Source organism: Haematobia irritans, chromosome 4, assembly GCF_050003625.1.
Source record: "Haematobia irritans isolate KBUSLIRL chromosome 4, ASM5000362v1, whole genome shotgun sequence".
Classification (NCBI taxonomy): Eukaryota; Metazoa; Arthropoda; class Insecta; order Diptera; family Muscidae; genus Haematobia; species Haematobia irritans.
The window spans coordinates 195,447,422-195,474,079 of record NC_134400.1 but is presented as its reverse complement, the minus strand read 5'-3'; the positions used below and the strand labels follow the sequence as shown (position 1 = coordinate 195,474,079).

Below are 26,658 nucleotides of genomic sequence, written 5' to 3'. Positions count from 1 at the left end.
TGGCTTGCGGAGCCTCTAAGAGAAGATAATTTCATCCGATCCGGCTGAAATTTGGTACATGGTGTTAGTATATGGTATCCAACAACCATGCAAAAATTGGTCCACCTCGGTCAATAATTATATATAGCCCCCATATAAACCGGACCCCCCGATTTGGCTTGCAATTTGGAAGCAAATTTCATCCGATCCGGCTGAAATTTGGTACACAGTGTTAGTATATGGTCTCTCACAACCATGCAAAAATTGGTCCACTTCGGTCCATAATTAAATATAGCCCCCATATAAACCGACCACCAGATTTGACCTCCGGAGCCTCATGGAAGACCAAAATTCATCTGATTCTTATAAACCGATCCCCCGATTTGGCTTGCGGAGCCTCTAAGAGAAGAAAATTTCATCCGATCCGGCTGAAATTTGGTACATGGTGTTAGTATATGGTCTCCAACAACCAAGCAAAAATTGGTTCACATCGGTCCATAATTATATATAGCCCCCATATAAACCGACCACCAGATTTGACCTCCGGTGCCTTTTGAAGAAGCAAAATTCATCCGATCTGGTTGAAATTTGGTACGTGGAGGTAGTATACGATATTTAACAACCATGCCAAAAGTGGTCCATATCAGTACATAATCATATATATTAGGCCCCATATAAACCGATCCCGAGATTTGGTTTTGGAGCCTCTTGGTACGTTTAGAAGAAGTTTCTACGCAACCCATGGTGGAGGGTACATAAGCTTCGGCCTGGCCGAACTTACGGCCGAATATACTTGTTTTTTTTTGGAATTCTATATTCGAAATATTCAGATATTTAAATAATTGTAAAAAATGTATATATTTCAAAGTAGAAATATTCCCCATATCCCATATCCATTGCCCTGAGAGCACCAACTAAAAGGCTAAATTCTTTGGTTTTGGTTGAAGTGAATTCAAGGATTTCTTTAAACATTTAATGCTTAGGATAAACGCCAAAAAATGATAAAAGTGAATTAAACACGTAAAAAAAGAGAAAATATAAAGGACATCCTTTGTCTCTCTCACTCTGAAAAAAATAAACATAAAAATTTCTTATAAAGCATATATACTGCCCCTCTTTGTATGGACCTGTTTTGAAACCCTCAACGAACCAACAACAACAACCTTTTTTGGGATTTTTGTTTTTTTTTTTTAACCATTTTTCAAATCCCATCATCGCACCACTTGAGATTGCTGGTAATTCATTGGAAACGAATATCTTTGCAAAAATGTCTGCCCAAAAGACGATGGCTCTGGAGTTGATCGAACCATGGATGTATTCAAATTAGATTTGGATCAAGCACAAATCGGATCCAGTCTGGTGGAGACAACAACAAAAACGAATAACGTCTTACAGCATAACATTTGTAGGACATCCGGCTCGGCCGGGCAAAACGATCATTTGATCAGAATTAACGCTGACCACGAAGCTGTGGAGGAGGAGGAGGAGGAGGAAGAAGACGACGAAGTATTACCCGAGGTGCGTTTCGATGCTCATTCCGATTTTAATTTACATTTTTTCGATACCCCCGAAGATTCATCGACCCAAGGAGGTTTTAGTGATCCTGGATCTGTGGAATCCATAGAAACAGAATCGTATTTGGTGGAGTCACCATCATTGAATGTAAATCCCATAAATGGATCATCATCATCATCCTCAGTTACCATAGCTTTTAATGAATGCCATAAATATTATACGAATTCGACGGCAACGAATAATGTCAACAATTTAAGAAATTCCACAACTGCCTTGCAAAATCATAATCCTTTGGGAAATTTGGTAGGATCAACATCTTTGCCAACACAAAGTCTAACGAATACAGGCCCATCATCGAATTTAGCGCCATCTAGTGTTGGCACCTTCCCTCAATTTGGCAATGGTGGAAGTGCGTTATACGCCTCAAGTAGCCTCCATAGCTTTACACAATCGAACTCATCGTCATCCGGCTGTTCTTCGACCTCTTCAGTCACCAGCAATAGTAGCAGCCTTTGTGGCAGTAGTAGCAACCACAACCAACACACCAACAACGTCAGCTCAATTGGCGCCGGAACCGGAAATAATCGAATTATTACAAATTCCTCAGCAGGGACCCAATCGACCGCAACATCATCAGCAACATCAGCAGTCGCAGCAGCAACAACTACATCATCGTTGGTTGCTGAGCATTATATTGGAAACCTCAATCACTCACAATCATCTGGCCTTTCATCAACATCATCATCATCCATAGCCTCATTGGCAAGTGTGAAATTACCTAAAGGTATGTGTTTGTTAAGTTTTCCGAAAGGGGATATCGAAAATCCTTAAAGATAGAAGAGTTGGTAAATAAAATAAATAAGACTTTGGAAAAAATAAAATAAAATATGTTATGAAATAAAATGTTAACAAAATTTTCTACAGAAATAAAATTTTAATAAAATTTTCTATAAAAATACAATTTTAACAAGCTTTTCTATAGTATTAAAATTTTAACAAAATTTTCTATAAAAATAAAATTTTAACAAAATTTTCTACACAAATAAAATTTTAACAAAATTTTCTATAATTTTTTTTTTTTTGACAAAAGTTTCTATTGAAATAAAATTTTAACAAAATTTTCTATAGAAATACAATTTTGAAAAAATTTTCTATAAAATTAAAATGTTAACAAAATTTTCTATTAAAATAAAATTTTAACAAAATTTTCTATCCAAATAAAATTTTAACAAAATTTTCTATCCAAATAAAACTTTAACAAAATTTTCTATCCAAATAAAATGTTAACAAAATTTTCTATACAAATAAAATTTTGACAAAATTTTCTATACAAATAAAATGTTGACAAAATTTTCTATACAAATAAAATTTTGACAAAATTTTCTATAGTAATAGTTTTAACAAAATTTTCTATACAACTAAAATTTTGACATAATTTTCTATACAAATAAAATTTTGACAAAATTTTCTATCCAAATAAAGTTTTAACAAAATTTTCTATACAAATAAAATTTTGACAACATTTTCTATACAAATAAAATTTTGACAAAATTTTCTATAGAATTAAAATTTTAACAAAATTTTCTATAAAAAACTTTTTTTTTGACAAAATTTTCTATACAAATAAAATTTTAACAAAATTTTCTATAAAAATAAAATTTTAACAAAATTTTCTATACAAATAAAATTTTAACAAAATTTTCTATAATTTTTTTTTTTGACAAAGTTTCTATTGAAATAAAATTTTAACAAAATTTTCTATAGAAATAAAATTTTGACAAAATTTTCTATAAAATTAAAATTTTAACAAAATTTTCTATTAAAATAAAATTTTAACAAAATTTTCTATCCAAATAAAATTTTAACAAAATTTTCTATCCAAATAAAATTTTAACAAAATTTTCTATCCAAATAAAATTTTAACAAAATTTTCTATCCAAATAAAATTTTAACAAAATTTTCTATTAAAATAAAATTTTAACAAAATTTTCTATCCAAATAAAATTTTAACAAAATTTTCTATCCAAATAAAATTTTAACAAAATTTTCTATCCAAATAAAATGTTAACAAAATTTTCTATCCAAATAAAATGTTAACAAAATTTTCTATCCAAATAAAATTCTAACAAAATTTTCTATAGAAATAAAATTTTGACAAAATTTTCTATAGGAATGAAATTTTAACAAAATTTTCTATACAAATAAAATTTTGACAAAATTTTCTATACAAATAAAATTTTGACAAAATTTTCTATACAAATAAAATGTTGACAAAATTTTCTATAAAAATAAAATTTTAACAAAATTTTCTACACAACTAAAATTTTGACAAAATTTTCTATACAAATAAAATTTTGACAAAATTTTCTATCCAAAAAAAGTTTTAACAAAATTTTCTATACAAATAAAATTTTGACAACATTTTCTATACAAATAAAATTTTTACAAAATTTTCTATAGAATTAAAATTTTAACAAAATTTTCTATAAAAAACTTTTTTTTTGACAAAATTTTCTATACAAATAAAATTTTAACAAAATTTTCTATAAAAATAAAATTTTAACAAAATTTTCTATAGAAATAAAATTTTAACAAAATTTTCTATAGGAATAAAATTTTAACAAAATTTTCTATATAAATAAAATTTTAACAAAATTTTCTATAAAAATAAAATTTTAGCAAAATTTTCTATAAAATTTTTTTTTAAATTTTCTATAAAAATAAAATTTTAACAAAATTTTCTATTGAAATAAAATTTTAACAAAATTTTCTATAGAAATAACGTTTTGACAAAATTATCTATAGAAATAAAATTTTGACAAAATTTTCTATAGAAATACAATTTTGACAAAATTTTCTATAGGAATAAAATTTTAACAAAATTTTCTATAGAAATAAAATGTTTTTTGTTGATATTGTTGACCTTTTATTTTAATTTTTATGATTTTTATCTCATAATCTCGGCTGTAGGTCTATAAATTAAACTCGAAATTGTTGGTTTCTAGTTTTTTATTTTCCGATATTTCGGTTGACTTCGTCAGACCGTTTTCAAGGATTTTATCCGATGTCTTGTTACTTCGCTGTCTGGTTTTCTGGGTCGTGGTGAAATTCTGAGTCGATCTGAGCATGTCCGTCCGTCTGTCTGTTGAAATCACGCTAACTTCCGAACGAAACGAGCTGTCGACTTGAACCTTGGCACAAGTAGTTGTTATTGATGTAGGTCGGATAGTATTGCAAATGGGCCATAGCGGACCACTTTTACGTATAGGCCCCATATAAAGGGATCCTGAAATTTGGTACATAATGTTGGTATATGGTCTTTAATGACCATGCAAAAATTGGTTCACATCGGTCCATAATTATATATAGGCCCCATATAAGCCGATCCCCAGATTTGGCTTGCGGAGCCTTAAAGAGAAGCAAATTTCATCCGATCCGGCTGAAATTTGGTACATGGTGTTTGTATATGGTCTCTAATAACCATGCAAAAATTGGTTCACATCGGTCCATAATTATATATAGCTCCCATATAAACCGATCCCAAGATTTGGTTTGCGGAGCCTCAAAGAGAAGCAAATTTCATCCGATCTGGCTGAAATTTGGTACATGATGTTGGCATATGGTCTCTAATAACTATGCAAAAATTGGTCTACATCGGTCCACAATTATATATAGCCCTCATATAAACCGTTCTCCAGATTTGACCTCCGGAGCCTCTTGGAGGAGCAAAATTCATCCGATCCGGTTCAAATTTGGAACGTGGTGTTAGTATATGGCCGCTAACAACCATACCAAAATTGGTCCATATCGGTCTATAGTTATGTATAGCCGATCTCCAATCACACAAGAAGTGGTCCATATCGGTTCATAATCATGGTTGCCACTCGAGCCAAAAATAGTCTACCAAAAGTTTATTTCTATAGAACATTTTTTTTAAATTTTATTTCTATAGAAAATTTTGTTAAAATTTTATTCGGTTCATAAACATGGTTGCCACTCGAGCCAAAAATAATCTACTAAAAATCTACCATTTGTATAGAAAATGTTGTCAAAATTTTATTTCCAAAAAAAAATTTGTCAAAAGTTTATTTATATAGAATTTTTTTTTTAAATTTTATTTCTATAGAGAATTTTGTTAAAATTGTATTTCTATAGAGAATTTTGTCAAATTTTTATTTCTAAAGAAAATTTTGTCAATATTGTATTTCTATGAAAATTATTTTTTTGAAAATTTTATTTCTATAGAAAATTTTATTAAAATTTTATTTCTAAAGAAAATTTTGTCAAACTGAATTATATACGTATTTGATCGATCTTTTTATACCCTCCACCATAGGATGGGGGTATATTAACTTTGTCATTCCGTTTGTAACACATCGAAATATTGCTCTAAGACCCCATAAAGTATATATATTCTGGGTCGTGGTGAAATTCTGAGTCGATCTGAACATGTCCGTCCGTCCGTCCGTCTGTTGAAATCGCGCTAACTTCCGAACGAAACAAGCTATCGACTTGAAACTTGGCACAAGTAGTTGTTATTGATGTAGGTCGGATGGTATTGCAAATGGGTCATATCGGTCCACTTTTACGTATAGCCCCCATATAAACGTATAGCCCCCATATAAATTTGGCTTGTGATTGCTCTAAGAGAAGCAAATTTCATCCGATCCAACTGAAATTTGGTACATGGTGTTAGTATACGGTCTCTAACAACCATGCAAAAATCGGTCCATATCGGTCCATAAATTTATATGGCCCCCATATAAACCGATCCCCAGATTTGAACTCCGGAGCCTCTTAGAGGTGCAAAATTCATCCGATCCGGTTGAAATTTGGTACGTGGTGTTTGTATATGGTCTCTAATAACCATGCAGGAATTGGTCCATATCGGTCCATAATTATATATAGCCCCCATATAAACCGATTCCCACACGGATGAAAAATACTGTTTTTCATATAAACATTATATGTTTGGAACACAAATTTTTAAACACAATATTTTTGAGTGCAAGCATATAATGTTCATAAACTAGCATAACATGTTTGGGACATATATGTTAATATGTTAGAACATATTATGTTTGGGACATAAAATGTTTGTAAATATAATATGCTTGGATGCAAACATTTATTAATTTAGAAATAGCCTATAAACATATATGTGTTTAGTAGCTTGGAGCGCTATTTAACAGGGAGCGATATTGAATTAAGTTGGTGGTTGTTGCTTGTTATTACAAAATTAACACTTTTTTTTTTCCTTGGGCAATTGATCAGCTACTTCTTTGATCCTTACAAACTGTGTGGTCCGCTGTTCGAATCCCCGTCCGGCAAAAGGTAAAATTAAAATAAAAACAAGTAAGGAAAGTCTAAAGTCGGGCGGGGCCGACTATATTATACCCTGCACCACTTTGTAGATCTAAATTGTCGATACCATATCACATCCGACAAATGTGTTGGGGGCTATATATAAAGGTTTGTCCCAAATACATACATTTAAATATCACTCGATCTGGACAGAATTTGATAGACTTCTCCAAAATCTGTAGACTCACAATTTAAGTCGGCTAATGCACTAGGGTGGAGCACAATGTTAGTAAAAAAATATGGGAAACGTTTAAATCTGAAGCAATTTTAAGGAAACTTCGAAAAAGTTTATTTATGGTTTATCGCTTGATATATATGTATTAGAAGTTTAGGAAAATTAGAGTCATTTTTACAACTTTTCGACTAAGCAGTGGCGATTTTACAAGGAAAATGTTGGTATTTTGACCATTTTTGTCGAAATCAGAAAAACATATATATGGGAGCTATATCTAAATCTGAACCGATTTCAACCAAATTTGGCACGCATAGCTACAATGCTAATTCTACTCTCTGTGCAAAATGTTAACTAAATCGGAGCAAAAAATTGGCCTCTGTGGTCATATGAGTGTAAATCGGGCGAAAGCTATATATGGGAGCTATATCTAAATTTGAACCGATTTCAACCAAATTTGGCACGCATAGCAACAATGCTAATTCTACTCCCTGTGCAAAATTTCAACTAAATCGGAGTTAAAAATTGGCATCTGTGGTCATATGAGTGTAAATCGGGCGAAAGCTATATATGGGAGCTATATCTAAATCTGAACCGATTTCAACCCAATTTGGCACGCATAACTACAATGCTAATTCTACTCCCTGTGCAAAATTTCAACTAAATCGGAGCAAAAAATTAGCCTCTGTGGTCATATGAGTGTAAATCGGTCGAAAGCTATATAAGAGAGCTATATCTAAATCTGAACCGATTTAAACCAAATTTGGCACGCATATCTACAATGCTAATTCTACTCCCTGTGCAAAATTTCAACCCAATTGGGGTAAAACTCTGGCTTCTGGGACCGTATTAGTCCATATCGGGCGAAAGATATATATGGGAGCTATATCTAAATCTGAACCAATTTCAATCAAATTTGGCACACATGACTATACTACTAATTGTACTCCTAGTGCAAAATTTCAACCAAATTGGGCCAAAACTCTGGCTTCTGGGGCCATATAAGTCCATATCGGGCGAAATATATATATGGGAGCTATATCTAAATCTGAACCGATTTCTTCCAAAATCAATAGGTATCTATTCTGAGCCAAAACACATACTTGTGCCAAATTTGAAGTCGATTGGACTAAAACTGCGACCTAGACTTTGATTACAAAAATGTGTTCACGGACAGACGGACAGACGGACAGACGGACATCGCTATATCGACTCATGAGCCCACCCTGAGCATTTTTGCCAAAGACACCATGACACCATATCTCGTCTCCTTCTGGGTGTTGCAAACATATGCACTAACTTATAATACCCTGTTCCACAGTGTGGAGCAGGGTATAAAAATCATAAAATTGAATAATTTCTTCTACAATGTTTGTATTACAGAAAAAGGTGCTAAGAACTAAAAAATCTCGTGGAAGTGAGAAAGATGTGGGGGAATATACAATTAGGCAGAAACAAAATTTTGAGCATTCAGGTCGAAAAATTCATTATGATTGTAAATATATAAATAAATAAATAAAATTTTGGAGCACAATATTGTTTGGGAGAATTTTTTTTTAAGCATATAATATTTTTGGGTGCAAAATGCTTCCAAACATATTATATGTTCACATAATAACATATTGTTTTTTGGAAGACAACATTATTGAATTTGGATGCAAAAATACAAAATGTTTGGAACTTAGACTACCCAAACATATATTGTTTAAACCAATATGCTTTCAAACATATTATATATTGGAAGAGATCAAACATATAAATGTTTGGGCAATACCCAAAAATATATATGCTTGAAGCAAAATATGTTTGGGTGTATATGTTACAGAAGCGATTTTTTGTGAGCGTGCAGATTTGGTTTGCGGATCCTCTAAGAGAAGCAAATTTCATCCGATCCGGCTGAAATTTGGTACATGATATTAGTATATAGTCTCTAAGAACCATTCAAAAATTGGTCCATATCAGTCCATAATTATATATAGCCCCTATATAAACCGATCCCCAGATTTGAACTCCGGAGCCACTTGGACGAGCAAAATTCATCCGATCCGGTTGAAATTTGCAACGTGGTGTTAATATATGGCCGCTAATAACCATGCCAAAATTGGTCCATATCGGTCTTTAGTTATATATAGTTATCACACAAAAATTGGTCCATATCGGTTCATCGTAAAATATACCACGTATGGACTACGTGGTATATATTACGGTAGTAGGAAGTTTTAAGATACCTTGTCATCGGCAAAAGTTACCGCAACCCAAGTAATTCTATTGTGGATGACAGTCTTCAGTAGAAGTTTCTACGCAATCCATGGTGGAGGGTACATAAGCTTCGGCCTGGCCGAACTTACGGCCGTATATACTTGTTTGATTTAATATATACCACGTATGGACTTACATACAATTTAGAAGACGGTGTTAGGAGGTCTTAAGATACCTTGCCATCGGCAAGCGTTACCGCAACTTAAGTAATTCCATTGTGGATGGCAGTGTTTCTACGCAATCCATGGTGGAGAGTACATAAGCTTCGGCCTGACCGAACTTATGGCCGTATATACTTGTTCTATAGTACTCCAGAATTTTGTTATGAGAGTTATTACATTTTTGTTTTCTAAGAGAGCAATTTTCAATAAATTGTGAGGAAGAGAATGAGTTAAACAAAATTTTCTATAGAAGTAAAATTTTGACAAAATTTTCTATAGAAATAAAAATTTGACGAAATTTTCTATAGAAATAAAATTTTGACAAAATTGTCTATAGAAATAAAATTTTCTATAGAATTAAAATTTTACAAAAATTTTCTATAGAAATACAATTTTGACAAAATTTTCTATAGAAATGAAATTTTGACAAAATTTTCTATAGAAATAAATTTGTTACAAAATTGTCTACAGAAATAAAATTTTGACATAATTGTTTATAGAAATGAAATTTTGCAAAAATTTTCTATAGAAATAAAATTTTTACAAAATTTTTATAGAAATAAAATTTTGACAAAATTTCTATACAAATAAATTTTTGACAAAATTTTCTATAGAAATAAAATTTTGCAAAAATTTTCTATAGAAATAAAATTTTGACCAAAATTTTCTATAGAAATAAAATTTTGACAAAAATTTCTATAGAAATAAAATTTTGACAAAATTTTCTATAGAAAAAAAATTGACAAAACTTTCTTTAGAAATACAAACAATTTTGACAAAATTGTCTAGAAATAAAATTTTGACAAAATAGTCTATAGAAATAAAATTTTCGCAAAATTGTCTATAGAAATGAAATTTTGACAAAATTTACTATAGAATTAAAATTTTACAAAAATTTGCTATACAAATAAAATGTTGACAAAAAATTTACGATTGTGATAAATTTCCATATTGAAATAAAATTTTGACAAAATTTCCTCTAGAAATTAAATTTTGACAAAATAAAATTTTAACAAAATTTCTTCTAGAAATATAATTTTGACAAAATTGTCTATAGAAATAAAATTTTGACAAAATTGTCTATAGAAATGAAATTTTGACAAAATTTCTAGATAAATGAAATTTTAAGAAATTTTCCTAAAGAAATAAAGCTTTGAAGAAAAATTTCAGTAGAAATAAAATGTTGACAACATTTTTTATATAAAATAAAATTTTGACAAAATTTTCTATATAAATAGAATTTTGACAAAATTTTATATAGAAAGAAATAAATAAACGACAGTAATATGATTATACTTTGTGTAGGTATATTATGATAATTAATAGAGTGGGTGGGAGAGTGTACATAGAAAAAAAAAAAAAAAATTCCGTAGTTAAACTAACGCTAAATTTAACTTATTTTTATTGAAAAAAAAAAATATTTGCTTGTAGTTAAATTTTATTATTTTTATCGAAATTTTCCACAGCTTAATGAAATCTTACTTTTTTTAAGTATGTCTCAAAAATTTTATGAACTAAACGTGAGTATAAAGTTCAATTACCGTACACATAAGTTCAATATGAACTAAAACAAATGAAAATTTTCGTACGATTTTCGTACGAAACTAGTAAGAATGAACTACTGTATGGTTAAAATGGTCATGATTTGGAGCCAATGATTTTCTTCTTTACTCTTAGTTAATTTTTCCTCTATGTTATTGCAGTTAAAAAGTACAATAGGGCATTAAAATTCCCTGGTTTTAACAACGCTTTGTGGAAATCTCAAAATGTGGATTAAAATTTAGTTCAATTTTCGTGCGTGGTAGTTCATACTTCCTATAAAACAGTTCACTTTGTTTTCGGTGTAGTAGGTGGTTCAATGTGTTAGGTTACATTGGTTGGATATATTTTCTAAATCGTTAGCTAGAGCAATTTAGCAAAGTGTTTAAAGCTTATTTGTTTTTAAAGAAAAAATTATGAAAAATTAAATTAATCTATATTAGTTTACATAAGTTGCTGTAGTAATAGGGATGCCATTTAGGGATATGTGGTTGTTCAAACAGCGATGATGACAAATTCACTTAATAATCCCTATGGGCCATTTTTAATACAGTCACCGATCCTCCTGATCTACTTGACTTTAACTTTGGGCCATACGCAAATTTGTGGCCACCGTGGTGCAATGGTTAGCATGCCCGCCTTGCATACACAAGGTCGTGGGTTCGATTCCTGCTTCGACCGAACACCAAAAAGTTTTTCAGCGGTGGATTATCCCACCTCAGTAATGTTGGTGACATTTCTGAGGGTTTCAAAACTTCTCTAAGTGGTTTCACTGCAATGTGGAACGCCGTTCGGACTCGGCTATAAAAAGGAGGTCCCTTGTCATTGAGCTTAACATGGAATCGGGCAGCACTCAGTGATAAGAGAGAAGTTCACCAATGTGGTATCACAATGGACTGAATAGTCTAAGTGAGCCTGATACATCGGGCTGCCACCTAACCTAACCTAACCTATGGCCGAAAGCGTTAGAAATTGAAATAAAAAGGATAGATTAGTATTTTCTTCAATAACACAAAAGAAACTTTATTGAATATTCAGTGAAATGGTAGCAATCCTCAAAATTTCTAAATAAATGGACAAATTACTTATCGAATTGACTGCACGAAAACGAGTGTGTAATAGATACGTTTGTACGAATTTTTTTCGGCATAAGCCGGCTATCATGTAAAACCTTTTTTCGGAAGGTTCAAGTGTGGTTAACTTTTGGGTTTAGTGAACTGCCTTAATTTATTCTGATAATTGGTTGATAGTTTTACTGCAAGTAGAGGATGTTGATGAGGAATGTGGTAATTCCGAAACGTGCGTCCATCCAACCATCTTGCAGTCATAGGGCTTTGCCCAAATAAATTTTGCAAACATTATTTTCCTCTGTTGGTTAAGTTACACCTGTAGTTTAGTCAATGCATGGTTTTAAGCTGAAATCAAAAAACAACAACAATGATTAAAGGGGAAAAAACAACAATAACAAAACAAAACGAATGAAAATTTAATTTCTATAGAAAACTTTGTCAAACTTCTCGTTCTATAGAAAATTTTGTTAAACTTTTCTTTCTATAGAAAATTTTGTCAAAATTTTATTTCTATAGAAAATTTGGGAACAATTTTATTTCTGTAGAAAATTTTGCCAACATTTTATTTCTAAAGAAACTTTTATTCAAATATTACTTTTGTAGAAAATTTCGTCAAAATGTTATTTCTACAGAAAATGTCAAAATTTTATTTCTTTAGAAAATGTTGTCAAAATTTTATTTCTATAGAAAATATTGGCAAAATTCTATTTTCTTTAGAATGTTGTCAAAATTTTATTTCTATAGAAAATTTTGTCAAACAAGTTATCGCTATAGAAAATATTGTACAAATTCTATTTCTATAAAATATTCTGTCAAAATTTTCTATAGGAAATTTTGTCAAAATTTTATTTCTATAGCTAATTACGTCAAAATTTTATTACTATAGAAAATTTTGTCACAATTGCATTTCTGTAGAAAATTCTGTCAAAATGTTATTTCTATAGAAAATTTTGTCAAAATTTTATTTCTATAGAAAATTTTATCAAGATTTTATTTCTAAAGAAAATTTTATTCAAATATTATTTTTGCAGAAAATTTTGCCAAACTTTTCTTTCTATAGAAAATTTTGTCAAAATTTTATATCTATAGAAAATTTTATTTGTATAGAAAATTTTGTAAAAATTTTATCAAAATTTTATTCTATAGAAAATTTTGTCAAAATTTTATTTCTATAGAAAATGTTGTCAAAATTTTATTTCTTTAGACAATTTTGCCAAAATTTCATTTCTATAGACAATTTTATTGATTATTATTTTTGTAGAAAATTTTGTCAAAATTGTATTTCTATAGAAAGTTTTGTCAAAATTTTATTTTTATAGAAAAATTTTTCAAAATTTTACTTCTGTAGAAAAATTTTTCAAAATTTTATTTCTATAGAAAATTTTATTAATAAATTATTTTTGTAGAAAATTTTGTCAAAATTGTATTTCTATAGAAAATTATGTCAAAGTCTTATTTCTATAACTAATTTTGTCAAAATGTTATTTCTATAGAAAATTTTGCCAAAATTTTATTTCTATAGCTAATTTTATCAAAATTTTCTCTCTATAGAAAATTTTGTCAAAATTTTATTTCTATAGAAAATTTTGTAAAAATTTTATTTCTATAGAAAATTTTACCTAATTTTTATTTCTATAGAAAATTTTGCCAAAATTTTATTTCTTTAGATAATTTTGCCAAAATTTCATTTCTAAAGAAAATTTTGTCAAAATGTTATTTCTATAGAAAATTTTATTGATAAATTATTTTTGTAGAAAATTTGGTCAAATTTTTATTCCTATAGAAAATTTTGTCAAAATTGTATTTCTATAGAAGATTTTGTCAAATGGGTATTTCTATAGAAAATTTTGTCAAAATTTTATTCCTGTAGGAAATTTTGTCAAAATTTTATTTCTTTAGACAATTTTGCCAAAATTTCATTTCTATAGAAAATTTTGTCAAAATTTTATTTCTATAGAAAATTTTATTGATAAATTATTTTTGTAGAAAATTTTGTCAAAATTTTATTTCCATAGAAAATTTTGTCAACATTTTATTTCTATAGAAAATTTTGTCAAAATTTTATTTCTATAGCTACTTTTGTCAAAATTTTATTTCTGTAGAAAATTTTGTCAAAATTGTATTTCTTTAGAAAATTTTGTCAAAATTGTATTTCTTTAGAAAATTTTGTCAAAATTGTATTTCTATAGAAAATTTTGTCCAAATTGTATTTCTATAGAAAATTTTGTCAACATTTTATTTCTATAGCTAATTTTGTCAAAATTTTATTTATATAGAAAATTTTGTCAACATTCTATTTCTATAGAAAATTTTGTCAAAATTTTATTTCTATAGAAAATTTTGTGAAAATTTTATTTCTGTAGAAAATTGTTCAAAATTTTATTTCTATAGAAAAATTTGTCAATATTTTATTTCTATAGAAGATGTTGTCAATTTTTTTTTTTCTTAGACAATTTTGCCAAAATTTCATTTCTATAGAAAATTTTGTCAAAATTTTATTTCTAAAGAAAATTTTATTGATAAATTATTTTTGTAGGAAATTTTGTCAAAATTTTATTTCTATAGCTAATTTTGTCAAAATTTTATTTCTATAGCTAATTTTGTCAAAATTTTATTTCTATAGGAAATTTTGTCAACATTTTATTTCTTTAGATAAATTTGCCAAAATTCCATTTCTGTAGAAAATTTTGTCAAAATTTTATTTCTATAGAAAATTTTATTGATAAATTATTTTTGTAGGAAATTTTGTCAAAATTTTATTTCTATAGCTAATTTAGTCAAAATTTTATTTCTATAGCTAATTTAGTCAAAATTTTATTTCTATAGCTAATTTTGTCAAAATTTTATTTCTATAGCTAATTTTGTCAAAATTTTATTTCTATAGAAAATTTTATTGATAAATTATTTTTGTAGAAAATTTTGTCAAAATTTTATTTCTATATAAAATGTTGTCAAAATTTTATTTCCATAGAAAATTTTGTCAACATTTTATTTCTATAGAAAATTTTGTCAAATTTTTCTTTCTATAAAAAATTTAGTCAAATTTTCGTTCCTATAGAAAATTTTGTCAAAATTGTATTTCTATAGAAAATTTTGTCAAAATTTTATTTCTATAGGAAATTTTGTCAAAATTTTATTTCTATAGAAAATTTTATTCAAATATTATTTTTGTAGAAAATTTTGTCAACATTTTATTTCTACAGAAAATGTTGTCAAAATTTTATTCCTATAGAAAATTTTATTGATAAATTATTTTTGTAGAAAATTTAATTTTCTATAGAAATTGTCAAAATTTTATTTCTATAGAAAATTTTGTCAAATTTTTCTTTCTATAAAAAATTTAGTCAAATTTTCGTTCCTATAGAAAATTTTGTCAAAATTGTATTTCCATAGAAAATTTTGTCAAAATTTTATTTCTATAGGAAATTTTGTCAACATTTTATTTCTTTAGATAAATTTGCCAAAATTTCATTTCTGTAGAAAATTTTTTCAAAATTTTATTTCTATAGAAAATTTTATTGATAAATTATTTTTGTAGAAAATTTTGTCCAAATTGTATTTCTATAGCTAATTTTGTCAAAATTTTATTCCTATAGGAAATTTTGTCAAAATTTTATTTCTATAGCTAATTTTGTCAAAATTTTATTTCTGTAGAAAATTTTGTCAAAATTGTATTTCTTTAGAAAATTCTGTCAAAATTTTATTTCTGTAGAAACATTTTTCAAAATTTTATTTCTATAGAAAATTTTGTCAAACTTTTCTTTCTATAAAAAATTTGGTCAAAATTTTCTTTCTATAAAAAATTTTGTCAAAATTTTATTTCTATAGAAAATTTTGTCAAAATTTTATTTCTATAGCTAATTTAGTCAAAATTTTGTTTCTATAGCTAATTTTGTCAGAATTTTATTTCTATAGCTAATTTTGTCAAAATTTTATTTCTATAGGGAATTTTGTCAAATTTTTCTTTCTATAAAAAATTTAGTCAAATTTTCGTTCCTATAGAAAATTTTGTCAAAATTGTATTTCCATAGAAAATTTTGTCAAAATTTTATTTCTATAGGAAATTTTGTCAACATTTTATTTCTTTAGATAAATTTGCCAAAATTTCATTTCTGTAGAAAATTTTTTCAAAATTTTATTTCTATAGAAAATTTTATTGATAAATTATTTTTGTAGAAAATTTTGTCCAAATTGTATTTCTATAGCTAATTTTGTCAAAATTTTATTTCTATAGGAAATTTAGTCAAAATTTTATTTCTATAGCTAATTTTGTCAAAATTTTATTTCTATAGCTAATTTTGTCAAAATTTTATTTCTGTAGAAAATTTTGTCAAAATTTTATTTCTTTAGAAAATTGTGTCAAAATTTTATTTCTATAGAAAATGTTTACAAAATTTATTTATTTAGTTTTATTATTTATTTAAAATGATAGATAAGGCGATTGTAATATATATTCGATTGCAATGCATTTCCTGGAGCTTTCTAAATTTTATTAAAATAAATTTGGAAAAGAAAATAAAACACGGAAATAAATACCGCCCATAAAAAGTTGTTGCTAAAACATGTAACGTTTCAGCTACGCCTGATCTTCAAAGACCTACAAAAAAAACCCAGCCTATAACAACAAAAAATAAAAGAAAAAGTAAAATAGAAAATAAGGAAAACGATAAACATGAGATACTTCAAGTTATTTATGACTTTCAACACACAATTGAACAACCAACGAAGCAGGCAACCAACCAACATCCTCCATCCACCAGTGAAGAGACAACGTGCAACAACGGCAGCAACAGCAGCAGCAAAAGCAGCTGTTGATGCAACAGCCTCCCATATACAAGCTGGCGAATAGTAAGCAACAACAAGCCTTGGTGTTTGTTTTGCTAATCTGTGGCCAACACAAATTTACTTCCTTGTTGTTGAACATTTTTGAGTTGCAACAAATTGTCCGTGTGTGTGTGTGTGGGGATTTTTTTGTTGCCACAGTAAGTGAGTGAGTGGGTGGAATGCCCGGGATCGTTGAATTGTTGATGTTTTTGTGTTTTGCTTTTGGTTTATGGCAATGATGGCGAGTGTTTCCGTCCACTTACCGCAAATCAAGTTTATTCAACTCTCTAGCCCACTCTCCCGATGTCTCTACTAAACGAGTGTGCGACGTTTTGTTGGATTGCAAATCTTCATAAAGGCGGTCAACAACATTAGACAAGCAAATTTATGGGAATTGGTGAATAATAGTAAGGCTATTAGGCAAGCAAAAAAGAGAATTAAAATTGGTTTTAATGTTGCCCTAAACTTGGGTGTAATAACTGTGATCTGCTGTAAAATGGACCCATCACAGAAATATTGGTTCTAGATCGCTTAAATAATATATCGATCGACTCAGAATCACTTTCTGAGTGTTTTTTGATGTGGCATGAAGAAACAGTTTGAGAGCAATTGGGAAAGACATTAATTGTGAACAAGAGAGTGAGTTAAAGCAACAATAGAAATCTGATTATACAGACAGTGTTGCCATAACGAAATTTTATTTTGGATCAAAATATTTCCAAAATAGGACCAAAATTCCTACAAAATTCATGTAAGAATCATATTAAAAACAAGTAAGTTAAGTCTAAAGTCGGGCGGAGCCGACTATATTATACCCTTCACCACTATGTAGACAAATATTTGTGTTACCATCTCAACTACTTCACATTTCCTGGGAGCTATATAAATATTTGCATTTCCAGATACAAATACTTTTAATGGAGACAATTTTTTGTACTTCTACAAAAAGTCTAGACTTAAAATTTAAATCGGCTAACGCCCTGGGATGAAACACAATGTTAGTAACAAAATATGGGAAATATGAAGCGAGAGAAATTTTAATGCATTTGTACAAAAGAGCATTTATGATTTATCAGGCGATACAATGTCTTCGAGATATAGGACAATTTTAGTAATATTTACAATTTTTGATACTCATCAGTAGCGAATTTACAACGATATTGGTTAGATCTCGTCAAGATATGTGGTCAAGTGTGGGTTGTGATATATTATTTGGTCAAGCCGCCCGACTTGAAACTCAACCGTTCTGTGGAAATTCTGGCATTACAGTGTGTAGGATATGACTAAGATATGGGGAAATCATTTTGTGTAAAGTCTGGAAATTTTGGTCAGATTTGTATAAACCGGCAAAACGAATATATGGAGACTTTATCTAAATCTGAACCAAATTAGATCACACTTAAATATCATATTGAATACATTCTCTGTGGAAACTATCCAGTCAATTGGAGGAAAATCCCTTTGAAAATGGGTCTAAAATATGAAACAGTCTACAATATTTCCCCAACTCTGGTGTATGCATATATGGGAGCAATATATAATCTGAACCGAGTTTGATTAAATTTGGCATGAATAGTTAGAATAATAATTCTGCTATCTCTGCAAAATTTCACGTAAATGGGAGTGTAACTTTGGCCCCGTGGTCATATGAGTGTACATCGGGCGAAAGATATATATATATATATATATATATATATATATATATATATATATATATATATATATATATATATATATATATATATATATATATATATATATATATATATATATATATATATATATATATATATATATATATATATATATATATATATATATATATATATATATATATATATATATATATATATATATATATATATATATATATATATATATATATATATATATATATATATATATATATATATATATATATATATATATATATATATATATATATATATATATATATATATATATATATATATATATATATATATATATATATATATATATATATATATATATATATATATATATATATATATATATATATATATATATATATATATATATATATATATATATATGGGAGCTATATCTAAATCTGAACCGATTTCGATCAAATTTTCCACGGTAGAATGTCAATTCTGCTCTTTTTGTAAAATTTCACGTAAATCGGTAGTAAACTTTGTCCTCTGTGGTCATATGACTCTAAATCGGACGAAAGATATATATGGGAACTATATCTAAATCTGAAACGATTTCGCTGATATTTTGCAAGTTTTTCGAGACTCATAAAATATTCGGATCTACTGAATTTGAAGAACATCGGTTGATGTTCTCCAATTATGAGAAGATCGGGGATACATATATATGGCAGCTATATCTAAATCTGAACCGATTTTTTCCAAAATCAATAGCGATTGTCTTTGTCCCAAAAAACGACCCTATGCCAAATTTGAGGACGATCGGACTTAAACTGCGACCTGCACTTTGCGCACAAATGCACAAACTTATACCCTGCACCACAGTAGTGGTGAAGGGTATAAATATGGAAAACATTTAAATCTGAAGCAATTTTAAGGAAACCTCGCAAAAGTTTATTTATGATTTATCGCTCGATATATATGTCTTAGAAGTTTAGTTGAAAAGTTTTAAAAATGACTCTAATTTTTACAACTTGTCGACTAAGCAGTGGCGATTTTACAAGGAAAATGTTGGTATTTTGACCATTTTTGTCGAAATCAGAAAAACATATATATGGGAGCTATATCTAAATCTGAACTGATTTCAACCAAATTTGGCACGCAAAGCTACAATGCTAATTCTACTCCCTGTGCAAAATTTCAACTAAATCGGAGTTAAAAATTGGCCTCTGTGGTCATATGAGTGTAAATCGGGCGAAAGCTATGTATGGGAGATATATCTAAATCTGAACCGATTTCAATAAAATTTGGCACACTTGACTATAGTATTAATTTTTCTTCTTGTGCAAAATTTTATGCATATTAGGGTAAAACTCTGGCTTCTGGGGCCATATTAGTGCATATCGGGCGAAATATATATATGGGAGCTATATCTAAATCTTAACCGATTTCTTCCAAAATCAATAGGGTTCTATTCTGAGCCAAAACACATACTTGTGCCAAATTTGAAGTCAATTGGACTAAACCTGCGACCTAGACTTTGATTTCAAAACTGTGTTCACGGACATGGCTATATCGACTCAGGAGCCCACTCTGAGCGTTTTTGCCAACGATACCATGTGTCTATCTCGTCTCCTTCTGGCTGTTGCAAACATATGCACTAACTTATAATACCCTGTTCCACAGTGTGGCGCAGGGTATAAAAAATATTGTAATGTTTTTGATCAAATTTTTGGCCAAACTCTTTTTTTTCTCTAGAAAATTTCGTCAAAATTTCATTACTGTCGAAAATTTTGTCAAAATTTCAGTACTCTCGAAAATTTTGTCTAAATTTTAGTTCTATAGAAAATTTTGTCAAAATTTCATTTCTCTATAAAATTTTGTCAAAATTTTATTTCTCTATAAAATTTTGTCAAAATTTTAGTTCTCTATAAAATTATGTCAAAATTTTATTTCTATATAAAATTTTGTCAAAATTTTATTTCTACTATAGGAAATTTTGTCAAAATTTTATTTCTACTATAGGAAATTTTGTTGAAATTTAATTTCTCTATAAAATATTGTCAACATTTAATTTCTCTAGAAAATTATGTCAAAATTTTATTTCTATAGAAAATTTTGTCAAAATTTAATTTCTCTATAAAATATTATCAACATTTTATTTCTCTATAAAATTTTGTCAAAACTTTATTTCTATGGAAAATTCTGTAAAAATTTTATTTCCATAGAAAATTTTGCCAAAATTTAATTTCTCTATAAAATTTTGTTAAAATTTCAATTCTCTATAAAATTTTGTCAAAATTTCTTTTCTCTACAAAATTTTGTGAAAATTTTATTTCCCAAGAAATTTTGTTCAAATTTTTTTTTATAGAAAATTTTGTCAAATGTTTTCCTATAGAAAATTTTGTCAAAATTTATTTTCTCTATAAATTATTGTCAAAATTTTATTTCTCTATAAAATTATATCAAAATTTTATTTCTATAGAAAATTTTGTCAAAATTTATTTTCTCTATAAAATATTGTCAACATTTTATTTCTCTAGAAAATGTTGTCAAAACTCTATTTCTATACAAAATTCTGTCAAAATTTTATTCTATAGAAAATTTTGTCAAAATTTCATTTCTCTTCAAAATTTTGTCAAAATTTTACTTCCCTAAAAAATTTTGTTCAAATTTTTTTTCTATGGAAAATTTTGTCAAATGTTTTCCTATAGAAAATTTTGTCCAAATTTTATGTCTATAGAAAATTTTGTCAAAATTTAATTTCTCTATAAAATATTGTCAACATTTCATTTCTCTAGAAAATGTTGTCAAAACTCTATTTCTATAGAAAATTCTGTCAAAATTTTATTCTATAGAAAATTTTGTCAAAATTTCATTTCTCTACAAAATTTTGTCAAAATTTTATTTCCCTAAAAAATGTTGTTCAAATTTTTTTTCTATGGAAAATTTTGTCAAATGTTTTCTTATAGAAAATTTTGTCAAAATTTATTTTCTCTATAAATTATTGTCAAAATTTAATTTCTCTATAAAATTATGTCAAAATTTTATTTCTATAGAAAATTTTGTCAAAATTTAATTTCTCTTAAAATATTGTCAACATTTTATTTCTCTAGAAAATGTTGTCAAAATTTTATTTCTATAGAAAATTCTGTCAAAATTTCATTTCTCTTCAAAATTTTGTCAAAATTTCATCTCGCTTCAAAATTTTGTCAATATTTTATTTCTCTATAAAATTATGTCAAAATTTTATTTCTATAGAAAATTTTGTCAAAATTTCATGTCAATAGAAAATTTTGTCAAAATTTTATGTCAATAGAAAATTTTGTCAAAATTTAATTTCTCTATAAAATATTGTCAACATTTTATTTCTCTAGAAAATGTTGTCAAAACTCTATTTCTATAGGAAATTTTGTCAAAATTTAATTTCTCTATAAAATTTTGTTAAAATTTCAATTCTCTATAAAATTTTGTCAAAATTTCTTTTCTATACAAAATTTTGTCAAAATTTTGTTTCCCAAAAAATTTTGTTCAAATTTTTTTTCTATAGAAAATTTTGTCAAATGTTTTCCTATAGAAAATTTTGTCAAAATTTATTTTCTCTATAAATTATTGTCAAAATTTTATTTCTCTATAAAATAATGTCAAAATTTTACTTCCATAGAAAATTTTGTCAAAATTTAATTTCTCTATAAAATATTGTCAACATTTTATTTCTATAGAAAATTTTGTCAAAATTTCATTTCTCTTCAAAATTTTGTCAAAATTTTATTTCCCTAAAAAATTTTGTTCAAATTTTTTTCCTATGGAAAATTTTGTCAAATGTTTTCATATAGAAAATTTTGTCAAAATTTTATTCCTCTATAAAATTATGTCAAAATTTTATTTCTATAGAAAATTTTGTCACAATTTTCTGTATATAGAAAATTTTGTCAAAATTTAATTTCTCTATAAAATATTGTCAACATTTTATTTCTCTAGAAAATGTTGTCAAAACTCTATTTATATAGAAAATTCTGTCAAAATTTTATTCTATAGAAAATTTTGTCAAAATTTCATTTCTCTACAAAATTTTGTCAAAATTTTATTTCCCTAAAAAATTTTGTTCAAATTTTTTTTCTGTGGAAAATTTTGTCAAAATTTAATTTCTCTATAAATTATTGTCAAAATTTTATTTTTCTATAAAATTATGTCAAAATTTTATTTCTATAGCAAATTTTGTCAACATTTATTTTCTCCACAAAATTTTGTCAAAATTTTATTTCCCTAAAAAATTTTGTTCAAATTTTTTTTCTATAGAACATTTTGTCAAAATTTATTTTCTCTAGAAAATGTTGTCAAAACTTTATTTCTATGGAAAATTCTGTCAAAATTTTATTGCTATGAAAAATTCTGTCAAAATTTTATTTCTATAGAAAATTTTGTCGAAATTTCATTTCTCTATAAAATATTGTCAAAATTTCATTTCTCTATAAAATGTTGTCAAAACTTTATTTATATGGAAAATTCTGTCAAAATTTTATTTCTATAGAAAATTTTGTCAACATTTATTTTCTCTATAAAATTTTGTCAAAATTTCATTTCTCTATAAAATTTTGTCAAAATTTATTTTCTCTACAAAATTTTGTCAAAATGTTATTTCCCTAAAAAATTTTGTTAAAATTTTTTTCTATAGAAAATTTTGTCCAATGTTTTTCTATAGAAACTTTTGTCAGAATTTATTTTCTCTATGAATTGTTGTCAAAATTTTATTTCTCTATAAAATTATGTCAAAATTTTATTTCTCTACAAAATTTTATTTCCCTAAACAATTTTGTTCAATTTTTTTTCTATAGAAAATTTTGTCAAATGTTTTTCTATAGAAAATTTTGTCAAAATTTAATTTCTCTATAAAATGTTGTTAAAATTTCAATTCACTATAAAATTTTGTCAAAATTTCTTTTCTCTACAAAATTTTGTGAAAATTTTATTTCCCAAGAAATTTTGTTCAATTTTTTTTCTATAGAAAATTTTGTCAAATGTTTTCCTATAGAAAATTTTGTCAAAATTTATTTTCTCTATAAATTATTGTCAAAATTTTATTTCTCTATAAAATTATGTCAAAATGTTATTTCTATAGAAAATTTTGTCAAAATTTAATTTCTCTATAAAATATTGTCAACATTTTATTTCTCTAGAAAATGTTGTTAAAACTCTATTTCTATAGAAAATTCTGTCAAAATTTTATTCTATAGAAAATTTTGTCAAAATTTCATTTCTCTTCAAAATTTTGTCAAAATTTTATTTCCCTAAAAAATTTTGTTCAAATTTTTTTCTATTGAAAATTTTGTCAAATGTTTTCCTATAGATAATTTTGTCAAAATTTTATGCCTATAGAAAATTTTGACAAAATTTAATTTCTCTATAAAATATTGTCAACATTTCATTTCTCTAGAAAATGTTGTCAAAACTCTATTTCTATAGAAAATTCTGTCAAAATTTTATTCTATAGAAAATTTTGTCAAAATTTCATTTCTCTACAAAATTTTGTCAAAATTTTATTTCCCTAAAAAATGTTGTTCAAATTTTTTTTCTATGGAAAATTTTGTCAAATGTTTTCTTATAGAAAATTTTGTCAAAATTTATTTTCTCTATAAATTATTGTCAAAATTTAATTTCTCTATAAAATTATGTCAAAATTTTATTTCTATAGAAAATTTTGTCAAAATTTAATTTCTCTTAAAATATTGTCAACATTTTATTTCTCTAGAAAATGTTGTCAAAATTTTATTTCTATAGAAAATTCTGTCAAAATTTCATTTCTCTTCAAAATTTTGTCAAAATTTCATCTCGCTTCAAAATTTTGTCAATATTTTATTTCTCTATAAAATTATGTCAAAATTTTATTTCTATAGAAAATTTTGTCAAAATTTCATGTCAATAGAAAATTTTGTCAAAATTTTATGTCAATAGAAAATTTTGTCAAAATTTAATTTCTCTATAAAATATTGTCAACATTTTATTTCTCTAGAAAATGTTGTCAAAACTCTATTTCTATAGGAAATTTTGTCAAAATTTAATTTCTCTATAAAATTTTGTTAAAATTTCAATTCTCTATAAAATTTTGTCAAAATTTCTTTTCTATACAAAATTTTGTCAAAATTTTGTTTCCCAAAAAATTTTGTTCAAATTTTTTTTCTATAGAAAATTTTGTCAAATGTTTTCCTATAGAAAATTTTGTCAAAATTTATTTTCTCTATAAATTATTGTCAAAATTTTATTTCTCTATAAAATTATGTCAAAATTTTACTTCCATAGAAAATTTTGTCAAAATTTAATTTCTCTATAAAATATTGTCAACATTTTATTTCTATAGAAAATTTTGTCAAAATTTCATTTCTCTTCAAAATTTTGTCAAAATTTTATTTCCCTAAAAAATTTTGTTCAAATTTTTTTCCTATGGAAAATTTTGTCAAATGTTTTCATATAGAAAATTTTGTCAAAATTTTATTCCTCTATAAAATTATGTCAAAATTTTATTTCTATAGAAAATTTTGTCACAATTTTCTGTCTATAGAAAATTTTGTCAAAATTTAATTTCTCTATAAAATATTGTCAACATTTTATTTCTCTAGAAAATGTTGTCAAAACTCTATTTATATAGAAAATTCTGTCAAAATTTTATTCTATAGAAAATTTTGTCAAAATTTCATTTCTCTACAAAATTTTGTCAAAATTTTATTTCCCTAAAAAATTTTGTTCAAATTTTTTTTCTGTGGAAAATTTTGTCAAAATTTAATTTCTCTATAAATTATTGTCAAAATTTTATTTTTCTATAAAATTATGTCAAAATTTTATTTCCCTAAAAAATTTTGTTCAAATTTTTTTTCTATAGAACATTTTGTCAAAATTTATTTTCTCTATAAAATATTGTCAAAATTTTATTTCTCTATAAAATTATGTCAAAATTTTATTTCTACAGAAAATTTTGTCAAAATTTTATTTCTACTATAGGAAATTTCGTCAAAATTTAATTTCTCTATAAAATATTGTCAACATTTTATTTCTCTAGAAAATGTTGTCAAAACTTTATTTCTATGGAAAATTCTGTCAAAATTTTATTGCTATGAAAAATTCTGTCAAAATTTTATTTCTATAGAAAATTTTGTCGAAATTTCATTTCTCTATAAAATTTTGTCAAAATTTCATTTCTCTATAAAATGTTGTCAAAACTTTATTTATATGGAAAATTCTGTCAAAATTTTATTTCTATAGAAAATTTTGTCAACATTTATTTTCTCTATAAAATTTTGTCAAAATTTCATTTCTCTATAAAATTTTGTCAAAATTTATTTTCTCTACAAAATTTTGTCAAAATGTTATTTCCCTAAAAAATTTTGTTAAAATTTTTTTCTATAGAAAATTTTGTCCAATGTTTTTCTATAGAAACTTTTGTCAGAATTTATTTTCTCTATGAATTGTTGTCAAAATTTTATTTCTCTATAAAATTATGTCAAAATTTTATTTCTCTACAAAATTTTGTCAAAATTTTATTTCCCTAAACAATTTTGTTCAAATTTTTTTTCTATAAAAATTTTTGTCAAATGTTTTTCTATAGAAAATTTTGTCAAATGTTTTTCTATAGAAAATTTTGTCAAAATTTATTTTCTCTATAAATTATTGTCAAAATTTTATTTCAGTAGAAAATTATGTCAACATTTTATTTCTATAGAAAATTTTGTCAAAATTTTATTTCTACTATAGGAAATTTTTTTCAAAATTTAATTTCTCTATAAAATATTGTCAACATTTTATTTCTCTAGAAAATGTTGTCAAAACTCTATTTCTATAGAAAAATCTGTCAAAATTTTATTTCTATAGAAATGAAGCTTTCCATGCTTTCCTTGCTGCATGTAGAGGATGGTGATGAGGATTGTGGTAATTCCGAAACAGCTGTACATCCAACCATCTTGCAGTCTATAGGGCTTTGCCCAAATACATTTGACAAGCATACTTTTCCTCTGTTGGTTAAGCTACATTTGTAGTTTAGTCAATTCATGGTTTTAAGCTGAGATCAAAAACAACAATAAAATTGTATTTCTATAGATGTAACATTTTTCTTTCAAAATCTTATATCTATAGAAAGAATATATTTCTATAGA

At 26.1% G+C, this 26,658-nt stretch overlaps 1 protein-coding gene across 2 annotated transcripts in view; it reads left to right on the top strand.

Annotated features, from left to right (window-relative positions):
- Eip78C (Ecdysone-induced protein 78C) overlaps positions 1–26,658 on the top strand; it is a 291,122-nt gene that overhangs the window by 37,239 nt on the left and 227,225 nt on the right. Inside the window, exon 2 of one of the 2 annotated variants that reach the window (XM_075303815.1) lies at positions 963–2,278. The exons of the other annotated variant lie outside the window; for it this stretch is intronic. Within the exon in view, the coding sequence (XP_075159930.1) occupies positions 1,288–2,278 (991 nt within the window). The 5' untranslated portion in view covers positions 963–1,287. The remainder of the gene's footprint in view (positions 1–962; positions 2,279–26,658) is intronic. 2 annotated transcript variants of the gene reach the window in all.